The sequence below is a fragment of the Mandrillus leucophaeus genome, unplaced genomic scaffold, assembly GCF_000951045.1.
Source record: "Mandrillus leucophaeus isolate KB7577 unplaced genomic scaffold, Mleu.le_1.0 Scaffold522, whole genome shotgun sequence".
Taxonomy (NCBI): Eukaryota; Metazoa; Chordata; class Mammalia; order Primates; family Cercopithecidae; genus Mandrillus; species Mandrillus leucophaeus.
The window spans coordinates 293,873-314,836 of NW_012105609.1; the positions used below are offsets into that span (position 1 = coordinate 293,873).

The 20,964-nt window shown below is 56.2% G+C and overlaps 2 protein-coding genes across 3 annotated transcripts; one reads left to right on the top strand and one right to left on the bottom strand.

Annotated features, from left to right (window-relative positions):
• Positions 1-25: 25 nt before the first annotated feature.
• Positions 26-2,161, top strand: TMEM208 (transmembrane protein 208). The gene is made up of 6 exons (XM_011996680.1): positions 26-135; positions 743-838; positions 1,264-1,323; positions 1,404-1,540; positions 1,693-1,777; positions 1,865-2,161. Exons 1-6 carry the CDS (start codon positions 130-132, stop codon positions 2,000-2,002), a joined length of 522 nt encoding a protein of 173 aa, XP_011852070.1. The 5' UTR covers positions 26-129; the 3' UTR covers positions 2,003-2,161.
• Positions 2,162-2,270: 109 nt separating this feature from the next.
• Positions 2,271-20,706, bottom strand: FHOD1 (formin homology 2 domain containing 1). Of its 2 annotated transcripts, XM_011996682.1 has the most exons (24): positions 20,384-20,706; positions 12,497-12,603; positions 12,052-12,116; positions 11,211-11,278; positions 11,033-11,138; positions 10,865-10,959; positions 10,488-10,599; positions 10,308-10,402; positions 10,072-10,215; positions 9,799-9,947; positions 9,391-9,567; positions 9,249-9,272; positions 8,860-8,913; positions 7,245-7,360; positions 6,545-7,155; positions 4,910-5,065; positions 4,504-4,686; positions 4,297-4,416; positions 4,055-4,216; positions 3,467-3,657; positions 3,180-3,372; positions 2,932-3,094; positions 2,659-2,856; positions 2,271-2,584 (listed from the first exon to the last, which is right to left on the bottom strand). In XM_011996682.1, exons 1-24 carry the CDS (start codon positions 20,582-20,584, stop codon positions 2,502-2,504), a joined length of 3,573 nt encoding a protein of 1,190 aa, XP_011852072.1. In that variant the 5' UTR covers positions 20,585-20,706; the 3' UTR covers positions 2,271-2,501. The 2 variants fall into 2 exon arrangements, with proteins under 2 accessions (XP_011852072.1, XP_011852073.1); XM_011996683.1 differs by lacking the exons at positions 8,860-8,913; positions 9,249-9,272.
• Between the last annotated feature and the right edge of the window lie 258 nt (positions 20,707-20,964).

The following is a 20,964-nucleotide window of genomic DNA, read 5'->3' on the forward strand; positions in this document are numbered from 1 at the left end:
CCTATTTCCGTCCCAGAATCTGACCACTTTGGTCTGCGCCGGAAGTACATGTGCTGCCGATGTGGTGCTCAGTGATTGCGGTTTCGGTCGCTCTCCCTTGTTCCCTGGGCTGGGTATTTGCCTCGCACCATGGCGGTAAGGAGGATGTGTAGGGCGGAGTCCGCACCAGCCAAGCTCTCCAGGGGTTGTGAGAGTGAAAACTGAGAAAGGACATTAAGGGATACGGGGTGGGCCGGAGGGGGGCACCATCCCCTGGCCAGACCGTACTAGAACTGGGCTGGGGGAGGGCGGCGCAGGACCATACCAGGACTAGTGCCGGAGCGGCTTGGGCGTCAGTACCAGAGCAGGCCAGAGATATAAGTGACCTGAGATGGGCGTTAGCCCAGATCGGGACTACGCCAGCGGAGGCCTGAGGGAGGCATCATTCTACTCCGCCCAGGAGTACCCTTGGAAGAGTCGTTGCCTAAAGCTAGACTACCACGGGATCCAGAGGCGGTATTAGCTTAGGGTTGAATTATTCCAGGGCGAGCAGGAGGCGATCCTAGCTGTGGGTGCTGGAGAGAGGGCGTCAGCCCCTAGATAGGATGGACTGGAGGATGGGTGGACATCCCAGGGATTGTGCTAGGTTTCAGCACTACGGGGACCTGGCTGAGTTGCGGCTGGAGCTCTATAGCTAACCGGGCTGGTGGGGAGAATGAGGAGGACCGTGGCCTCCTGACGTCATCTCGTCATCCCTCTGCAGCCCAAGGGCAAAGTGGGCACGAGAGGGAAGAAGCAGATATTTGAAGAGAACAAAGAGACCCTGAAGTTCTACCTGAGGATCATACTGGGGGCCAATGTAAGTGCCTGCCTCCTTGCTTCAATGCCAGCTTATAGTCAGTCCCCTAGTCCTCAGCACTGCTTGGTGAGAAGTAGTGGTACCCGAAAAAGCTGTAGAAGAGAGGTCCAGTCAAAAAGAAATGAGAGATCTGGGCACAGAGAAAGTACTGACTAGTAAAACACAAAGAAAATGAAGGTGTGAGTCGTAGCTGAATTTAAGAGCCCTTCCTACCTCCAAGCACACAAAGGCTTCTTTCCTGGGCTGAGTTGCATGTTAGAGGAGAGTCTGGATATTTGGGATTCAGGGAGCAGGGCCCTTTCTTCAGCCCTGTAAGAACAACCTTGCTCATCCCACAGCCTGGCCTAATTCTTGGTCAGAGTTGAGGGAGACCCATGGTTTGGAGGTACCTTCTGACCCCAACCTGATCCTGTGATTGCTTGCAGGCCATCTACTGTCTTGTGACATTGGTCTTCTTTTACTCATCTGCCTCATTTTGGGCCTGGGTAAGTATCTCCATCCTGGGAGGTGGATGAGTGCATAGGGTCAGTGGCTGACCTTTGATACCCTCATTCTTGCTCTGCAGTTGGCCCTGGGCTTTAGTCTGGCAGTGTATGGGGCCAGCTATCACTCTATGAGCTCGATGGCACGGGCAGCGTTCTCTGAGGATGGGGCCCTGATGGATGGTGGCATGGACCTCAACATGGAGCAGGGCATGGCAGAGTGAGTGTCCCCCACCGCCAGCCCAGGTGAGCGGCCCCAGGGCTGGGGCCCAGATAGCCCAAGAAGCACAGCTACTTGCAACTTGAAAAGGGTGGAAGGGAGTTGAACTGGGGCCCATCTGCTGTCTTTGGCAGCTTTATTTCTATCCACAGGCACCTTAAGGATGTGATCCTACTGACAGCCATTGTGCAGGTGCTCAGCTGCTTCTCTCTCTATGTCTGGTCCTTCTGGCTTCTGGTACGTGGGCTGGGGACGCTCCCAAGAAGGGGCATCTAACCCTCCCCATCTTTTATTCTCTGCTTCAAGTTACCGTTTCTCTTGTAGGCTCCAGGCCGGGCCCTTTACCTCCTGTGGGTGAATGTGCTGGGCCCCTGGTTCACTGCAGACAGTGGCACCCCAGCACCAGAGCACAATGAGAAACGGCAGCGCCGACAGGAGCGGCGGCAGATGAAGCGGTTATAGCCATTGACATTGTGACCACAGGCCACTGGCCCTGGTTGACTCTGTCAAGGTGCACGGCCCCCCATGCCTGGAGCAGTGAGGGTCTAGTCTAGGGGCCAAAAGCAGTCTGAGGTATTGGGTATACTTTATAGGGTCGTTGAATAAATGGCTTAGAGTGTGGCTGATGGCTGTGTGGGTGATGAGGGATGAAGCAGGAAAAGCCGGTCCTATGGGATTTCCCTCCTGCTACAGACCCAGCCTAGTGGGGACCCTGAAAGAAGAGAAAGCCTTGGATTAGCTAAGAAAATTTTATTTTGCTCTGTGAGTTCAAGGAGCTCACACACATGCACATGCACGTACACACACACACTTACATGCACACACACACAGCTAATACTGCTTAAGGCATGGCTCCTGGGCACAGAGTTCTGGGGCCAGAATTCTGCTCTGGGCCTTCCTCATTCTATCATCTCTTGCACTGCAGTCCAGGGTCCAGATAGATTTCCGGGATGCAGCACCTTCACACCTCCAGGCCAGGACCCTTGCTTAGTCCCAGTGCCTGCACCAGGTCATCTCCGAGCCCACTCTTTAACGTCCGTCTCACTGCAGGGACACAATAGGGTTGGAGGGAGTTGATGGGGTTCAGGTGGGCAGCGGGGTTGTGGGGGGTTACTTACAAGACTTGCGGTTGCCGCGGGAACGCTTGCGTTCCCTAGCAGCTAAGGCACGAGGACTGCTCTTGGTCACTGACTGCACCAGAAGGTCCATGATCTCATCTGATGTATCACTGGGTAAACTGGAGCCTGGGGGTTCTTCTGGGGGTACAGTGGAGGGCCCCACGGTGGGCATGACTGGGGAGCTGCTCTGGACCATGCCTGAGGGAGGCCAGATAGGAAGGTCAGGCCAAGGTGGCCCTGGAGCCCATTCCCCACAGCAGCTATGAGCCTCACCTCTGCTGCGGCGATTGTGTGTGGTGTCCTCAGGCCTGCTGGTCAGCAGACTCTTCATACTAGCATGACTGTCAGCATCTCCCCGGCCTGGCCCACTGCTCACTGCTACTGGGACAGAGGGGTTATTGGGGGCTTCCCCAGCCACACCTGAGAACTTCTCTGTCTGAAGAAAGAAGAAGGGTGAGCTGGGAGGAGTGAAGGAAACCAAGGAGGTGGCAGTGAAGACTAAGACCTGGAAGGGCACCCACCTCAGTGATCATGCGTCCCCGGGTCTTGTTACGCTCACGGTATGTGGCCCGCTTCTGCTGCTGCTGTAGTACTCGTTCCCGGCAAGTCCGATACTCAAGCGCAAATTCCCGCAGTGTGTGGCAGAACTGCGTGATGCGAACTTCACGGGCCGCCTGCGGGGTGTAGCCCAGGTAAAGCAGGAAGGCATGGAACCTAGGCAGGTCAGAGTGGGGAGGGACGGTGAGTCCTGCTTGTTGTCTGAGGGAGGGTGGTGGCCGTCCTGCCTCTCTTGGGTCCATGCCCCTACCTATTACAGACACGGCGGTGCACTATCCTCAGCATGGCAACACGGCGGGCACGCTGGGCCAGGAAGTGGGTGAGGCGGGCACGCAGGGCTAGGGCGAGCTCATGCTTGGCCAAGCTCCGCAGGCTCTCCTCAGCTGCCCAGCTCCGGCGCTCCAGCTGCCCCAGGTTCTCAGTCAGCTGTTCAAAGTCCACCTGAGAAAGCAAGGGGGTGTACATACTGTCCCCCAACACCCTGTAGATAAGACACGGCCTGAGGCTGCCTCTGAGCCAGACTGGCCAGCTTGGGCCCTGAGGACACAGACATTCAAAAGCTCATAGACTAGTGCAAGAGACACAAGTCCATTTGATTTGAATGAGGAACAGAAGGTTTATTGGGGGAAGTGGCAGTTCAACAGACCCAAAGACTGGGTAGGTGTGGCCAGGCCAATAGAGGAAAGAGCATTTCTGGCAGAAGGCATAGCTCACACCCAGGTGGCTGGAGGAAGCCCTGGCATAGCAGCCCAGATAGGGAGAAGAGAGAGGAGCCAGGCCCAGGAAGCAGCGCTTCTCATGCCTCGTCCAGCCTTGGTTGATTCTGGCAGGTGCTAACCTTGGCACAGCGGGTCAGGGCAGGGATTTCTGAATAGAGGTCGGAGGACTCAGGCCGAGTCTGGAGCACTAGGGAGCAGAGATGGTGTAGCAGTGACTGTCGGCGCACCGTGTCTTTCACCTCTGACACCTTCTCCAGGTAGCTCAGCTCAAAGCCGCTGCTCTGAAAGGACCCTTTCTGAGCCTGGGCCTGGTTGGCTCCAGAACCCTGACTCCCCCTAGTCCCCATGTATTCTCACTCACCTGGGAGCCATTGAGGAAGTTGCCCACAGCTAGGAGGGTAGCCAGGATGCAGCGGAAGGTGGCATTCTGTACCAGCTGTTCCATACCCACTTTCAGGTCAAACAGTGGCTCAGCAATTTCCTGGTATGGGAGACCAGGGACTCTTAGACTACGTGGTCATGATACTTACCTGTCCCTACTGTCTGTCCCACTCCAAGACCCAGGTACCCGTTCCATGCTGTCATAGTCCAGCTTGAAGGCCCAGAGTTGTAGACGAGCAGCGAGGCCGCCAATGGAGGCAAGAGTCATCAGGAAGTTCTCGGCTGGGCCCAGGGGTATGTCAGGGTTGGCCAGCTGGGCTTCCTCAATCTTCTGCTGCTCTTCCTCCGTGGGCATCATGGTCAGTAGCTTCTGAGGATGTAGCCAGAGCCTGACATGCCCCACTCAGTGCAGGCCTGAGGCCTCAGGCATTGGTCTTGACCTGTCCCTCAGTCATCTAGGGGAGGCCCCAGAGTCTGGGGACTGCCCTGCAGAAAGGCCAAGCCCATGCCCACCACTAGAGGGACAGGAAATGCCCACCTACCAAAGGAGAAGGCCAGACCTCCCTCCCACACCCATAGCTGGGTGACCCCACCTCTATGCCATCCTTGCTGACAGCAAACTCATCAAAGTTGAGCAGGGCAGCCTTAATGACATGCACAGGTGGCAGTGTGGTTAGGCCGATGTTGATGGCATTGCTGCGTTTGGGATCCAGTACTGTGGTCATTGTCCGGCGGCCCTCACCAGCTTTCTGCATGGTTGGGGGAAGGGCAGTGTAAGACTGAGGAAGGGGGCCGGGCGCAGTGGCTCACGCCTGTAATCCCAGCACTTTGGGAGGCCAAGGCAGTTGGATCATGAGGTCAGGAGATGGAGACCATTCTGGCTAACATGGTGAAACCCCATCTCTACTAAAAATACAAAAAAAATCAGCCGGGCATAGTGGCTGGTGCCTGTAATCCCAGCTACTCGGGAGGCTGAGGCAGGAGAATGGCGTGAACCCAGGAGGCGGAGCTTGCAGTGAGCTGTGAGCTGAGATCATACCACTGCACTCCAGCCTGGGCGACTGAGCAAGACTCCATCTCAAAAAAAAAAATAAAAAAAAAGAAGGAAGGGACTAGCTGGGACAGCAATCTAAGAGGGCACTGCAAGGTCCTCCTCTAGATTGCCAAATGATCCCACAACTGACAAACTGGCAACCTGGGATGTGTAAGGCATAGGGATGAGCTTAGATTCTTTTGAGACAGGACCTCGCTCTACCACCCAGGCTGGAGTGCAGTGGTGCCATCATAGCCCACTGCAGCTTATCTTCTGGGATCTTCCTGCCTCAGCCCCTCAAGTAGCTGGGATTACAGGTGTGTACCACCATAACCAACTTTTTTTTTTTTTTTAACTTTTTGTTTTTCCGCCTCCCAGGTTCAAGCAATTCTCCTGCCTCAGCCTCCCAAGTAGCTGGCATTGCAGGCATGAGCCACCACACCCAGCTAATTTTCATATTTTCAGTAGAGACAGGGTTTCACCATGTTGGCCAGGCTGGTCTCAAACTCCTGGTCTCAAGTGATCTGCCTGCCTTGGCCTCCCAAAGTGCTGGGATTACAGGGGTGAGCCACCATGCCCGGCCAATTTTTTTTTTTTTAAACATTTATTTATTTATTTATTTTTATTTACTTATTTATCTTTGAGACGAAGTCTTGCTCTTGTCCCCCAGGCTGGAGTGCAATGGCGCGATCTCGACTCACTGCAACCTCTACCTCCCGGGTTCAAGTGATTCTCCTGCCTCAGTCTCCCGAATAGCTGGGATTACAGGTGCCCACCACCACGCCTGGCTAATTTTCTATTTTCAGTAGAGATGGGGTTTCGCCAGTTTGACCAAGCTGGTGTCAAACTTCTGAACTCAAATGATCCACCTGCCTCGGCCTCCCAAAGTCCTGGGATTACAGGCATGAGCCACTGCGCCCGGCCCAACTTTTAGTAGAGATAAGGTCTCACTATGTTGCACAGGCTGGTCTCAAACTCTCGGATTACAGGCGTGAGCCACCATGCCTGGCCAAGTTTAGATTCTAGTTGGGGCACTGCTGATCCCTTGTTAGGAGACCTTGGACAATTCCCTACTCCTTTCTTTGTCTTAGTTTCCCCATGTGGGAAGTGAGTGACTGGCTCCAACAGGTCAGATCCTTGAGCTCTGATTTCCTCCCACCTCCAGTGGGGCTGCCTTGCAGATGAGTGGATTTACCTTGGAGGGCAGCACCTCTTTGGCACGAGACTCAAAGAGGTGTTCCAGCCGGGCTGTGTCCACTGAGACAGGCTCCAGTGAAGCCCAGAGGGTGGCGCAGGGCCCAAAGCGGCTTGCAGAGACTCCATGGCCCCCAGCCAGCTTTAGCTCACGCCAGAAAAGTTTTACCGTCTTCCTCTTGGTGGGGAGGGCTGAGCTGTCAGGCAATGAATGGGGAAGAGGGGCAGCCAGAGGTAGAGGTGGAGGTGGTGGGAACGGGCCTTTGATGGGTGGGGGAGGTGGAGGTGGGGGAGGTGGAGGGACTCCCGAGAGTAGGGGCAGTGGGGGTGCGGGAGCTGGGACCTCTTTCCCAGCCTCCACAGACTCTACATTCAGCATGTCCTGGTCTTCCTCCTCCCCTAGATCTGAAAAGTCCAGGTCCCCAATAGAGAGGTTGGGTGCACGAGTAGGGAGCTCCCAGATGGGCTCAGCCTTGGGGCTTGCTGGCATCAGTGGCTCCTTGGGCTCTGGCTCAAGGCTTCGCTGGGCCCGGAGCAGGACACAGGGGGCAGGGCTCTGGGGTGTTCTGGGTGCAGGTGCTGTCTCTGGGGAGTCCCAGAGTTGCCGGGCATCTAAAGAAAGGGAAGGAGCTGTCAGTGCCATGCCCCCTGTGGGGCAACAGAGCAACAGGCAGGCTCTGCCTACCCACCCACCTACTCACCTGGGTGTCCATCTGCCTCACTGGGCATGGCCTCGGCCAATGTCTCTGCCCGGCCCTGGGCCAGCGCAACCTGCTTCTCTGTTTCTGCTGCCGCCACATTCTCCAGGAACCGGGCTCTGAGGGAAGGTGCTTGTCAGTGACAGTGTCTGACACACCCCAGCCCAGGTACACATGCCTTGCTGAGCCCCTGGACACCACCCCCAATTGCAGGCACACACAGACACATGGGGAACAGTCCATGCACTGAGCAGACCAGAACCGCGCCCACCAAGGCCAGCCCCTCTTCAGTCCTCCACATCTGGGGAGGATTACTACCAACCCTGCATTCCCAGGTGAAAATACAGGGAGAAGTTCTACTTAACATCTAAATTGCAACCTCGTTCATGTTCACTGTCCTGATTTTTTGTTTGTTTGTTTTTTAGAGACAGGGTCTGTCAGTCACCCAGGCTGGAGTACAGTGGTGTGATCATAGCTCACTGCAGCCTCAATCTCCTGGGCTTGACCCTCAACCTCCCAAGTGGTTGGGACTACAGACATGTGCCACCACACCCAGCTAATTTTTAAATTTTTTTGAGGAGACAGGGTCTCGCTATGTTGTTCAGGCTGGCCTTGAATTCCTGGCCTCAACCAATCCTCCCACCTCAGCCTCCTGAAGAGCTGGGATTACAGGTGTGAATGATGCACCCAGCCAAATTTTTAAAAATTTCTTTGTAGGGATGAGGTCTTGCTAGGTTGCCCAGGCTGGTGTCTTGAGTCTAGACAAGGACTCTTAGAGCAGGGGAAGGGGATAGCTGTCCCAATGGGCATATCAGGCTGTCCCTCCCTTAGCATGTCTGGTAGCTTCTGGGAGCCTATGCCCAGGAAAGGGCCTGGTAAACAGGGTGCGGTGGCTCACGCCTGTAATCCCAGCACTTTGGGAGGCAGAGGTGGGTGGATTACTTGAAGTCAGGAGTTAGAGACCAGCCTAGCCAACATGGTGAAACCCTGTCTCTACTAAAAATACAAAAATTACCCAGGTGTCATGGTGCAGGCCTATAATCCCAGCTACTTGGGAGGCTGAGGCAGGAGAATTGCTTGAACCTGGGAGGCAGAGGTTGCAGTGGGCTGAGATTACACCACTGCACTCCAGCCTTGGAGACAGAGCAAGACTCCGTGTCATAAAAAAAAAAAAAAAAGGACGTGGTAAACAGTGAACCCTCAGTTTATGCTGAAATAATGGGTGCAATCCAGTGTCTCTTTTCTGGCCCCTCCTCTGTCGGCTCTCAGTCCCTGCCTTTCCCTCAGCCTTAGGTTACCCCTCTACCCCTACACCACACAGCACCCTAGGTCCCCTCCCTCCTCGGTCCTGAGCTGAGGACATGGCAGAATGAGCCCCAGGTTGGGCGTCCACATCCCCATCTCTGGCTGCTAAGGTGTTGCTATTGAAGCACAGGGACCACTGTGACCCCAGTGAATTTGTTCCCAGTGCTTAGCCTTTAGGTTACCGAGGGGGCATATGTCTGGAAGAGGATAGGCCTGAGTTCCCCAGCTTTGGTTGCATCAGGCACGTGGAACCCCTGCTGGGGGAAGCAATGCTGAAGCCCTGAGCACATGGCAGGCCGGCCTCTGTACTTACTCCAAACTGGCCTGCCCAGGAGGGGATTGGGGGACAGGTGGGCTCTCAGGGGCCCTGGGTAGGGAGGATGAGAGAAGAGATGGTAACTGTGGTGCCAGCTCCGTGGTTGCTCATACCCACACAGAGCTGGGCAGTGATATTGGGGTTCCTTCCCAGCCACAGTGGGAAGCGGGGCAAGGCATGACACGAGGAAACTAGAAGTGGAGGGGAGAGACTGACATGGAGCAGGACAGGGTGCCAGAAGAGATGGAGGCAGCAGAACAAGGGAGTGACAGATGGGGGTGGGAGACATGACAAGAGGCAAAGACAGGCAGAATGTCGGAGGAGAGGAGACCACAGGAGGAGGAGATCTAGTCAGAGCCTAACCCCACCCGCTGGCAGTCACTTACCAAGCGGGAGCAGTTTGGTGAAGTCTGGAAAGAGAGAGAAAGCACGCGTTTGGGCAGAGGAGGCTGAGTGCCCATGGAGGGGCGCAAAGCGGAGGGACAGTGGGAGAGAGGACTCCAGGGTGACTTCTGTCTCCCTGCTTACTTGTAGATGCTCCTCTCGCTGGAGGTGTCAGCTGAGGGTGCCACAGAGATGGTAGGAAAAAGGTTCACTGAAGCTCGGAGGCCGGAGGGAGGGCCCACAGGGCTGGAGGTGGGGCCTGTCAGCGGGGCAGGGCTGGTGGAAGAGGTGAGGCCTACCGGTGAGGCGGGGCCTGTGGGGCTGAAGGCAGGGGCTGTCAGTGGGTTGGGGCCTGAGAAGCTGGAGGCGGGGGCTGTCAGTGGGGTGGGGCCTGCGGGGCTGGGGGTGGGGCCTGTCGGTAGGGCAGGGCCAGTGGGGGAGGTGGGGCTGTCTGTGGGGCGCGGCCTGAGGGGTTTGGGGTCAGGGCTTGACAGCTCACAGAGCCTTGGCTAGTAGATCCACCCTTCACCATCTACGGAGGCTCGTACTTACCCAGGTTCCAGGGCACGCGCGGGGCAGCCCCCGCCTTCCAGCGAACGGCGGCTCCTCTTGCCCTCCTCAGAAGAAGGCTTTCGTCGTTCCCGCCGCCCACCGCCGCCTGGGGCTTCTTCGATGTCTCCATCCTCCAATTTCAGGGCATTCTAGCAGAGGTGCACCAGGATGTAAGAAAGTGGTTAACATGCATGCAGGTGGGGTGGGGCGCTGGGGACAGCGCTTCTCTCTTCCTTCCTTCCAATCCCCCTCAGAGCGTAGGGCCTGGCCCACCTCGTAGAGCACAAGTTGCGTGCGCAGGTCAACGTCAGTGCCTGCAGTGCCCAGGTGGCGCTGGACCAGCGCTTCCATGCCCTGCTGCTCCAGTGCATCTGTCACATCGTAGAAGGAGTCCTGGTCCGGGAGCGCCGCCAGCGTCTGGAGGGCAGGGATAAGAAGGCAAGGCTGAGGTTGGTGGGGAGGTCAGGAGCCTGAGCATCCCAGAGCTGGTACCCAGTCCTTGGCCAGACCTTGTTGATGAGGGTGACCGTGTACACCAACAACTCAGGGTCAGTGCCATTCTTCTCCTCCAGGATGGATACCAGATTGGCCCAGGGAGGAGCGCCTGCCACACAGAAAGTGGAGCAGTCATGGGGGGATGGGTAGGAGAGAGGGCTCTGAGTGGTGGGGGAGAAGGGACAGTCTCTGACCGGTGGCGCTGGCCACAGAGTTCACTGCACAGATGAACAGCGGTGCGTTGTTTTCGGAGTATTCTACAAACACCAACAGCAGCTTCAGGGCTGTCTTCACCACCAAGCGGGACTGAGGGGAGAGGTCAGCACATATGAGTGGGGCTTAGGCCAGACCTGTGCCAGCTGTTGCTGGGGAAGGGGAAGGGCTGCTGGGGCTGGACCCAGAGAGAATCTAGGCAGAATGACCCTGGCTTCAGGCCCAGGCACTGAAGTGCCTTCTAGGCTTAAGAGAGGCTTAGATTCACTCCCTTCCAGCCCACTTTGCAGAACGGGAAACTGAGGCCCAGAGAGAAGCACTAGGCAAAGGGTATAAGGCTGGGTGGAGAGCCACTTACCAGGCTGGCACACAATGTGTACAGCCACTGAATAGTCTCACTGTGGGCCACCACCCCCAGCATTCCATCCACAAAGAGCATCAGCTGGCCGAGCGCTGGGGACACAGGGATGGGCAGAGTCAGCGAGGGTCGCTGGAGCAGGGGTCATGGGGGAGGGGAGGGGCTGACCTCTAAGGATGTAGCTCTGGTAGTTGTGGTCGGCAGCAGCACCCACACGAATCAGGCAGCTCAGCCCCTCCGAATGCACGAATTCAGGCACGAGGTCTTTGTCCTCCTGGAGGCACCATGGGGGAGTTTAGGGAGGCTTGGGCTACACACTTACTCCCAGCCCACTGCGAGGCCTCACCTGGAAGATCTGCTTCAATGAGAAGAGGGAGCGGCGGAGCTCAGGGCCACTGGAGCCATACAGCTTTTCTGCAAAAGGTAGGGTATGAAACCGTCAATGGGACACAGACTCACTGTCTTCCTCTACTTGGATACAACCACAACTCTCCACCAAAGAATAGTCTAATATATATATATAATTTTCTTTTTTTTGGTCTAAGAGACAGGTCTCACTCTGTCACTCAGGTGGAGTGTGGAGTGCAGTGGCACAGTCATAGCTCACTGCAGCCTCAAACTCCTAGCCTCAAGCAATTCTCCCACCTTGACCTCTCAAAACACTGGTATTGCAGGCATGAGCTACCACGCCCAGTCTGTTCTAACATTCTTTTTTTTTTTGAGATGGAGTCTTGCTCTGTTGCCCAGGCTGGAGTGCAGTGGCACCATCTCAGCTCACTGCAAGCTCCGCCTCCCGGGTTCACGGCATTCTCTTGCCTCAGCCTCCCAAGTAGCTGGGACTACAGGTGCCCGCCACCACGCCCGGCTAATTTTTTTTATTTTTAGTAGAGATGGGGTTTCACCGTGTTAGCCAGGATGGTCTCAATCTCCTGACCTCGTGATCCACCTACCTCGGCCTCCCAAAGTGCTGGGATTACAGGTGTGAGCCACCGCGCCCGGCCTTGTTCTAACATTCTTGAATCCCCCTCCACTCCCACCCTGGCCCTGGAAGGAGAGGTCAGGATAGGGAGAGGGAGAGCACATCCAGCTAAACATACTTTGCCCACTGTTCAGCACAGGCCTGAAAGTGAGCCAACTGGGCTATGGGGAGGAGGTGCCGCTGGACACGGATGCCCTCACACACTCACCCAAGATAGCGTTGACCCTCACAGAGAGCTGGGTCCGAAGGATCAGTGTGGGCTTCCGCCCTTTGCTGAAATCAAGGATCTCCGTCAGCAGCTCCCAGCTCATCCCTCAGCATCCCTCCCCACAAGCCAAGGGAGCCAAAGACCTCCCCATGCCAGCCCCAGCCCAGCTTGTTCCTCCCAGCTGCTCCTCCAAGGACCCAAGGGTTGGTCAGACAAGAGGGTTGGTGCAAACACAGGTATCTCAGGTATGTGGGAGAGCCCCTGACTCCCACCTTGGGCAGCAGGTAACACTGGCTAGGCTTTAGAATTCTCTTGGCACACTTCCCTGGGGCAGGAGGTGACCCATGGCCCAGGCTAGTGATCGAGTGTCTCAGCTGCTGACATTTGAGCCAGCCCCTGGCAAGGGTGGGGGTAACCTTGCCTCCCTGGCCCCATCAGTTCTGACCTGATCTCTTCATAGAAGCCCTCCAGCATCTCCCGCTGCTCTTCCAGGGACAGCTCAGGGTCCAGGTAGTATCCAGAGGGAGACACTTGCAGAGCACAATCCTCCAACTGGGGGCAAAAGGAACAGCTGTGAGACTGAGGAAGAGGTGGCAGGGAAATGTATGAAGACCCCTGACCTCTTACCTACCACTTGGGGGGTGGCAGAGAGACACAGGGTCTGCACTACGCTGTGCATTCCTTCAGCATTTGCTTCTCAAGCGCCTACTATGTGCAAAGCCCATCTGTGTCAGGCACCAGGCTTTCTTGGCCTTTGTTTGTACCATCTCCTCTCTTGGCTGACACCTACCTATTCTTTAGGTTGCTATGCAACCCACTCCACCCTGTATGTATGCTCCCCTCCGAGACCTTCCACACAGCATTCTAATATCTGAGCCACTGGTCTCCTCCTCTAGCTTCATTCTCTGGGTTCACGCACTCCGTCTGTCTTGCTCCCTGCTTTATCTGTAGAGCCTGGCATAGCACCCGACACACAGTAAGCACTCACTAGGACTTGTTGAGCTAATAAACACAGATGAGGAAGGGGAATGGAGAGAAGATGGGAGGAAGTTCCTGCCTTCCAGAAAGCTCACAGCCCTGTGGGGTGATAAGCTGTAGTCACAAAGAAGCCCCAGAGAGAAAGTGTTAAGATGGCTGGGAGGCGCAAACCCACCTGGGAGAGTGTGTCTGTGTGTGCGTGTGTCTCAGTGAGTAAGAGGGTGAAGACAGTGTCTGATCCATAGACTTCCCAGTCCACCAGATTTCAGGGTCTTTGCCCTCCCCCAAGGCGGGCTACAATTACAATGGTCCTAGCTGGACCTCAGAGACACCCGAGGGGCCTATTAAAAAACTAACTTTAGGCCAGGCGTGGTGACTCACGCCTGTAATCTCAGCACTTTGGGAGGCCAAGGAGGGTGGATCGCCTGAGGTCAGGAGTTCGAGACCAGCCTGGCCAACATAGTGAAACCCTGTCTCTACAAAAATACAAAAATTAGCCAGGCAAGATGGCTGTGTAATCCCAGCTACTGGGGAGGCTGAAGCAGGAGAATCGCTTGAATCCAGGAGGCAGAGGTTGCAGTGAGCCGAGATTATGCCATTGCACTCCAGCCTGGGAGACAGAGCGAGACTCCATCTCAAAAAACAAAATGAAACAAAACACTTTAGAATCTGACTCAGTCTACAGTAGGACCCCAAAGCCTGCCTTTGTAACAAGCAGGCACATGCTCCATCCACGTGTCCATGTTTCCCTCCCCGGGCTCTCCTCCCCCACCACAGGGCATGGCACTTAGCCCCCTGAGAAGTGCCTGTAGAGAAACCTGAGGGAGGTGACTCCCGTGTGTCAGAGGGTGGCACTCTGCCTCTCCCAGACACCTCCCCCCATTGCACAGTGCAGGCATGCAGGTTCAGCAAAGTCCCCTTGACTTAAGTGGCTCTGGCCCTTGAGATGCCTTGGTCAGGGAGAGCCCACCTCTGGAGAGGCAGGGGGTCTTCCAGTCTCCATCTTACTAGGCAATGTCAATTCCAACATTTGTCCTGCTGTTTGGTCAGCCCTGCCCTCTTCTGGACCCCGCCCAAGGGCTTCCAACTGGCCTTGGTCCCCTGGAGAAAAAGGGAGTCCAGTTCCTGCCCCAGCCCCCGCCTCTGTTTAGCACCCCTTGCTCCTGCCTTAGAGCCTGACCTGGCTCTTTCCCCACAGTTTAACATGTGGGGCCCTTGGGTGACCCCCTTCCCCCACCCGCCTGGGACCTGGGACATAGGACAAACACTCCAGCCTGTTCTCTGTCCCACTTCCTGCCTGGCTGCCTGCCCTCCCCAGGGTGCCTTGGGCGGGCCTGGCTGCTTTCCCCTCCCTGGGAGCAGAGTCATCTTCTCCAGGGCCTACTGGGAACAGGCCTGAGAAGGGGCAGCAAGGCCCGAGGGCTGGGGTATCTTGTCCAGGGCCAGCTCAGCTGAGGGCAGCCCACATTCTTCCTGATCTCTTCCCACATGGTGACTCAGCAGCCTACCACCCCACCCCCATTCAGGCACAGCCACATCTCCTTCCCTTGGCCTGGAAGATTCTGGGACCCTAGAAGAACACATCTACCCCAGAGTCACCCCCGTCAGGGATCCCCTCGAATCACACACATATAGAACATCTCATTCATTTGAACATTCATGACCAGGCTGGTTTTAGATGCAGAGGACCTAGGAGGAATCAGACACTGCCTCTGCCTTCCCTTCCAGCCCAGTGGGGCAGATGGGCAGACAGACAGATTTGAGTCAGAAAAAGCTCATGAATGTGGAATCACAACTTCCATGGGGGCTAAGAAAGGGGAGGGGCAGAGTGCTATAAAGATAAACGGGAAGGGAAAACATGTTACACCTGGTAACTGCTTACACACCCAGGTATAAGATCGGGTATGCACTGGCCAACACAGGCCGAAGCAGCACAGCCCCAGAAAGGTCAGGCCCACCACGCTGTCCTGCCTCCTTGCATACTGTAATCCCAAGGGAGCAGAGAATGTCCCTCTCCTTCTAGGACACCTGCATCCATCTGGGGCAGGGTCCTGAAGGTTAAATGGTCCACCTTTTTTTTTTTTTTAGATACGGAGTCTTGCTGTGTCTCCCAGGCTGGAGTGCAGTGGCACAATCTCGGCTCACTGCAAGCTCCGCCTCCTGGGTTCAAGCGATTCTCCTACCTCAGCCTCCCGAGTAGCTGGGATTACAGGCATGCACCACCATGCCTGGCTAATTTTTGTAATTTTAGTAGAGATGGGGTTTCAGCATGTCATCCAGGCTGGTCTTGAACTCCTAACTTCAAGTGATCTGCTCGCTTCTGCCTCCCAAAGTGCTGGGATTACAGGTGTGAGCCACCGTGCCTGGCCAACGGTCCACATTCTCTAGTCTCCTCAGCTGAGCAGGTTCAACCCTGTCCCTTCGCTGTGGTGGCAATGTCCTCCTTAGCCACTTTGCCTGTCCAGTCCTGCTAGGGTCCTATTTCTGGGGAGGTCCTGGAAAACAGGCAGTCCAGTGCCTTCCAGGACAGTGTTTCCCCACACCCAGCTGTCTGTCCTGGGTGGAAGTGTGGGGTGGTAGGCTAGAGTCAGGCAAGCAGCAAAGAGCAGGAGACTTCCTGCCAGCAGGATAGCACTTGTCCCTCACACCCCTGGCCCCTTCCTGAGGTCACCCTTCTGAGAGAGCCAAACCTCTGGGTCTTGTTTCTCACACCCTGTGGCTGGGCCAGGCCTGAATAAGCCCAAACCCTGGTCCTTGCTGACAGGGCTTAAGGTCAGCATGTAGTATGGGCCCACATCCCTGACACCTGCCTGGCTCTTGTCTTCCTCACTTCTGTGGTCTCTGTCTTGGGGTGGAGTCTTTCCCCCATTCTCCCAGGCTCAGCTTCTCACTTTGGCCTCCAGCCCACTATTCTCTTGACTCTTGAGGCTCAGGCTTTTCTGAGCACCCAAAACCAACTGGTTATATATGGTTTTATATGCAGGGTCAAGCTCAGGGGACTATGGTGTCTACTTCTCTGTCTCTTTCTAGATATCTATCTATCTATATATAATATATAGATATAGATCTATAATACATAGATAGATGTCTATAGATATCAATAATTTATATCTATATATAGCTATATATCTGTTATATATACACATCTGTTGCATATATCTATTATATATTTTTTATATATATATGTATTTTTTTCTCCCTTGTTTCTTTGGACTGTCTTACCCAATATTTTTAATAACAGTGTAATCAGGTAAGACTGAACATACCAGAGCAGGGTACAGGGAAGATGGAAAAGAGGCGGGATTATAGGCTGAAGGGCTTCTGTTTTAGAAAATAATTGGTTAATTGCCTCTTTTGTCTCCTTTCCTATAAACACAGGACCCTGTGTTCTGAAGACCCTCCTTTCCTGTTATCATGGGTCTCCAACTAGAGTGTGACTTCCTGAATGAGATGACAAGGATGGGCCTTGGGGAAGGAAATCCACTTTTATTATCTTTTGTTATGCTTCCTCTGTGCCAGGCACCGGGCTGCCTCTTTCTTTCTTTCTTTTTTTTTTTTTTAATTTAATAGAAATAGGGTCTTGCTATATCACCCACTGTTCTTGAACTCCTGGCCTCAAGCAATCCTCTGGCCTTGGCTTCCCAAAGTGCTGAGATGACAGGCATGAGCCACCATGCCCAGCCTGAGCCACATATTTCATTTGATTCTACCAATAATCCTTTTACAGATAGGGAAACCAAGAATCAGAAAATGAGTGCATTGCCCCAGGGTGCACAGCCAGGAGCCAGGGCTAATTGACCAAATCTTGGGCAGATGGGCCCTGGAAATGCTCCAAGGAACCTTAGAGGGGAGGTGGAGTGAGGGCTGCGGCCAGCACGATTGCCAAGAGCTGAAGACATCCTCTTAGTTTTCTGGACTCTGCAAATACCCCAAACTGGTCTTCCCAGTTCCAGTAAGGGAACACCAAGACACACGCACCCCATACAAGCTAGGATAATAGTATCTACCTCTGCCAGAACCTAGGTGTCAGGGTCCCTCACCAGGCTGCAGCTCAGCCACTCTGTTCCAGAATGACCAGCAGATTGGATAGACCAGCCCCAGGGGAGGCTAGGAGACCAGGACTCATGCCCACACCTCAATTTTCTACAATCTCCCAAAGGCTCCTGAGATGTAAAAAGGCTAGAGTGGGTTGGGATAGGGTCAGGAAACATTCCAGGACAGTGCCACCCCTGTCCTACTTATTTTTAGCCATAGCTAGGGAAACAAAGTTGCTAGTAATGACCAGATTTATAGGGCTATCTCCACTGCCAGGAGGAGAGGGCTTTCCTGGCCTTCGCAGCAGGGTCAGAGAAGCACCCCAGGTCCCCCTACCTGGAGTTCAGGGAGAAGTCGGTGCTATACCAGGTGTGGTAGGACCTTGGGTATCAGGGAGAGGCTCCTGAGACACTTCCCAGAGGGAAGGTAGAACTGGGAAGCTCTAGATTAGGAGATGAGATGCAAGGCCAGAGGGACACATTCTCCCCTGGGGCAAAGGCAGGTCCCTGAGCTGGGGGAATATTTTGGAGGGGTGGAAGGCGCTCCTGAGTTCCCCCAGGGACACTAGGCCTGGCCCAATGCACTGTCAGGCTCCCTTCCACCAACCAGGGCCAGGAGATGAGTCAGAGGCTGTGGCCAGGAGCTTCCTCCTAGACTAGGAGGAAATGAGCAAGGGTTTCTGAGATCTGAAAGCTCTTTAAAAAGGAAGCCCCCAAGGGAACTCTAGGGGTTAGGCTCTGCCCAATGGGGTGTGTGGGTGGAGCCCCAGGGAGAAAGCAGACTGGCCTCTGTACATCCCCAGGGACGGGGCTCATCTGCTGGGATGATCAGGGCCAGTACCCAGAGGAGGACAGAGGCCACTTGGCTGTGTCCTGTCCTCTGCTGGACAACTGTACATAGGACAAAGCAATGAGTAGAGAACCCCTTCCTCTTATTTCTGCCCTACAGCTTGGGACAGGGACGCCCCAGTTTCTGGGCCACCTCTCCCCTCTAGAGGGTCAGCAAGACAGGCCTGAGTCATGTCTGTGACTCTGGGGCACCCACTTACAGGACTACGGGAGGAACAAGCTGTTGACATTTCCTGCAAGGAGGAGCCCTGCTCCCCCTTGCTCAGCTCTCTGATGTCCCTGCCCCTGCCCTATTCTCAGCCCCTCTTCCTCCAGCCTTCTATTCTGGGGCTGTGGTCACAGTTTATATTTGGGTTGAGCACATCACAGTGCATCTGACCATTCCTGGCAGAGTTGCTAGCCCCAGGGAGTCCTGGCTTCTGGCATTTGTGGTAACCTAGTGTGCCGCCTCCTTATCCCTGTGGGGGAGGGGAGGCAGTCCTCAGGTGCTCCAGGTGGGAGAACATTAAATCGGGGAGACCAGGAAGGACTGCACCGGGGATGAGGAACTTATATTCTCCACGAGAGCTCAGTAGTGTCTTCAGTTAAGGAGCAGGGAACACAGGGCAGAGCACCTGGTGGGGTTGGGTGGGGACAGGGGTCCCATGAGAGGGAGATAGAAGGGGTGGTTCTGAGCCTCTTTCTTGCAGCTGACCTACCAGGCTTGCCCCCAGTTGGGAAGAGGGGTGTCAAGGGGCTGGGCACCATGGCTCAAGTCTGTAATCCCAGCACTTTGGGAGGCTGAGGTAGGCAGATCACCGTCAGGAGTTTGTGACCAGGCTGGCCAACATGGAGAAACCCTGTCTCTACTAAAAATGCAAAAATTAGCTGGGTGTGGTGGTACACACCTGTAATCCCAGCTACTTGGAAGGCTGAGGTACGAGAATTGCTAGAACCGGGGAGGTGGAGGCTGCAGTGAGCCAAGATAGCCCCAGTGCACTCCAGCCTGGGGGACACAGCCAGAATCCGTCTTAAAAAAAAAAAAAAAAAAATGCAGGGGTGGTGTCAGGGCTAGGTCCAATCCTTGAGTGGCAGGATAAGAGGAATACCATATTTTCTCTAGTGCTCCACCCTTATTTCAGGACCCGGACTTTGGGAGCCTGGGAGCGGGAACCAGTCTTAGTTCAGCACTCCTGTCTTCCCAGCCCCCATCCTGAATGGGAGGTGGCCGCCAGCTGCACACGCTTCTTCCAGGCACACCTCAATTTGCCCCTCCGAATAGGGCAGGACAAGCGGGGGCTGCGTCAAAACTCTGGCGGTGAGCAGTGTGCTGCATTCTTCCAGCCATGGCCTTGAAGCCGGGGTTCTGGCCTGGACACGCGCCACCCCCCAGGCCAATAGTCTCACCACCCCTCCCGCCAGCGCTCAGAGGCGGGGCTGGCCGCAGCGCGAGGAATGCGGGCTGGGGGCCCGGGGCACATTCCAGGGGAGACCCTGGGCCCAAGGGGCAAGTTTACGCAACTCGGCGCCCAGCTGAGGCTGGGAGCAGGGGAGGGCACCCACCCCGACTCTCTCTCTTCCCCAGCAGTTCTCTTCCCCAGCAGTCTAGGCGGCCGGGCTGGTGTGGAGCCTGTGGGGGTGGTAGTGCGCCTCCCAAAGTCCTGGCCCGGAAACAGCGTGCCGGAAAGGGCTGCTTGCGGGGGGCTGACGGCGGCGAGAGGGAGGGGAGAGGAGGTAGGCTGGCCATCTGGAAAAGGGCCTCTTTCCGCACTGTGCACAAGTCGGCTTCGGGGCGGCAGCAAAGTAGGGCAGGCCGGCGGTTTAAAATTAGCCCGGCCTTCCCTCTCACTTCCAGGCGCGGGCCGATGGGCGGCGAGTGTCCGGGGGTAGGGGCGGGAGCGGTGACTCAAAGGGCTTTTCCACCAGTGCAGCCTCCTGCGCTCTGCGGATGCCGGGCCAGACCGCTTCCCGGGGACTCCCCTCACCCCGTGAAGTCTCTCCTCGGCCGGCACTCCCAAGTTCCCATTGACCTACAGAGTCAAGCCCCAATCCAGCTTCTTGACACCGCAGGAAACCTCTGCCACCTCTAGTAGCCCGCCCCGGGCCCGCCCCTCCTCGTGGTCCCGCCCCCACCTCACCTGAAGCAGGTGGAAGCTGGTCCCTCCCCAGCTCCGCCTCCAGGGTCCGCTACGGCCCAAGCGGCTACCGTCATCCTGACCAGGGAAGCCACCCTGGCAGACGGACGGCGAGTGGAACTCGAGCACCTCCCCAGGTGCTCGACAAGTTCCTAGCACCCCTCTTCAGTTTCCCCTCAACTTGAGAGGGGGGGACTCCCCCGCAGGCGGGGCAGAGTGGACCCTGGGACCCCAGCCCAAGACTTTTCCGGAGGAGAACACTCGCTCCAGCCTCTTCAGGAGGGGCACCTCCCACCAGCTTTCATGGCGCCCACCCTGAACCCCCGATCGCCCCAACCTTTCTCCGGCCCCCCTCACCTTGAGCGGCGCTCCCAGCAGGCGGTGCAGCGCGGGTATCTGCGCGCCCAAGGGCAGCGCCCCGTCCAGGCTGCAGGTGGGGGCCCGGCGCGGCTCCGGGAAGTTGGCACACGCGAAGGGGTCGGTGTCTTCCAGGTACTGCACCCTCACGGTCACCACTGATACCGGCTCCTCGTCCCCGCGATCTTCCCCGCCCGCCATGGCTCCGCGGCCGGCTCGCGCGGCGCGCCTCGGAGTCCCGACCCCAGTGCAGCTTCTACTCAAGCACACTATAGCTCCGCTCTTCGGGCCGGGCCGGACCGGACGCGGCTGGAGGGGCGGGGCCAGACGGACGCGGGGCCGAGGAAGGGGGTGGGGCCAAGATTAGTCCCCGAGTGCGCGCGTGGAGGTAACCACTGCCGGAGGCGGGGCCGGCGCTAGCCACTCACAGGGCCCGCTGGGAATCCCGTTAGTTCACTGGCTAGGAGGGCGGGAAAGGCCGAGCTCGCGCCCCGCCTTCGAGAACGCGCAAAAGGCTGGAAGGCTTTCTTAGGTCTGGGGGTAGAGAGGCTGCGTTCTCTCTGAAGGATGTTAAGGCAGAT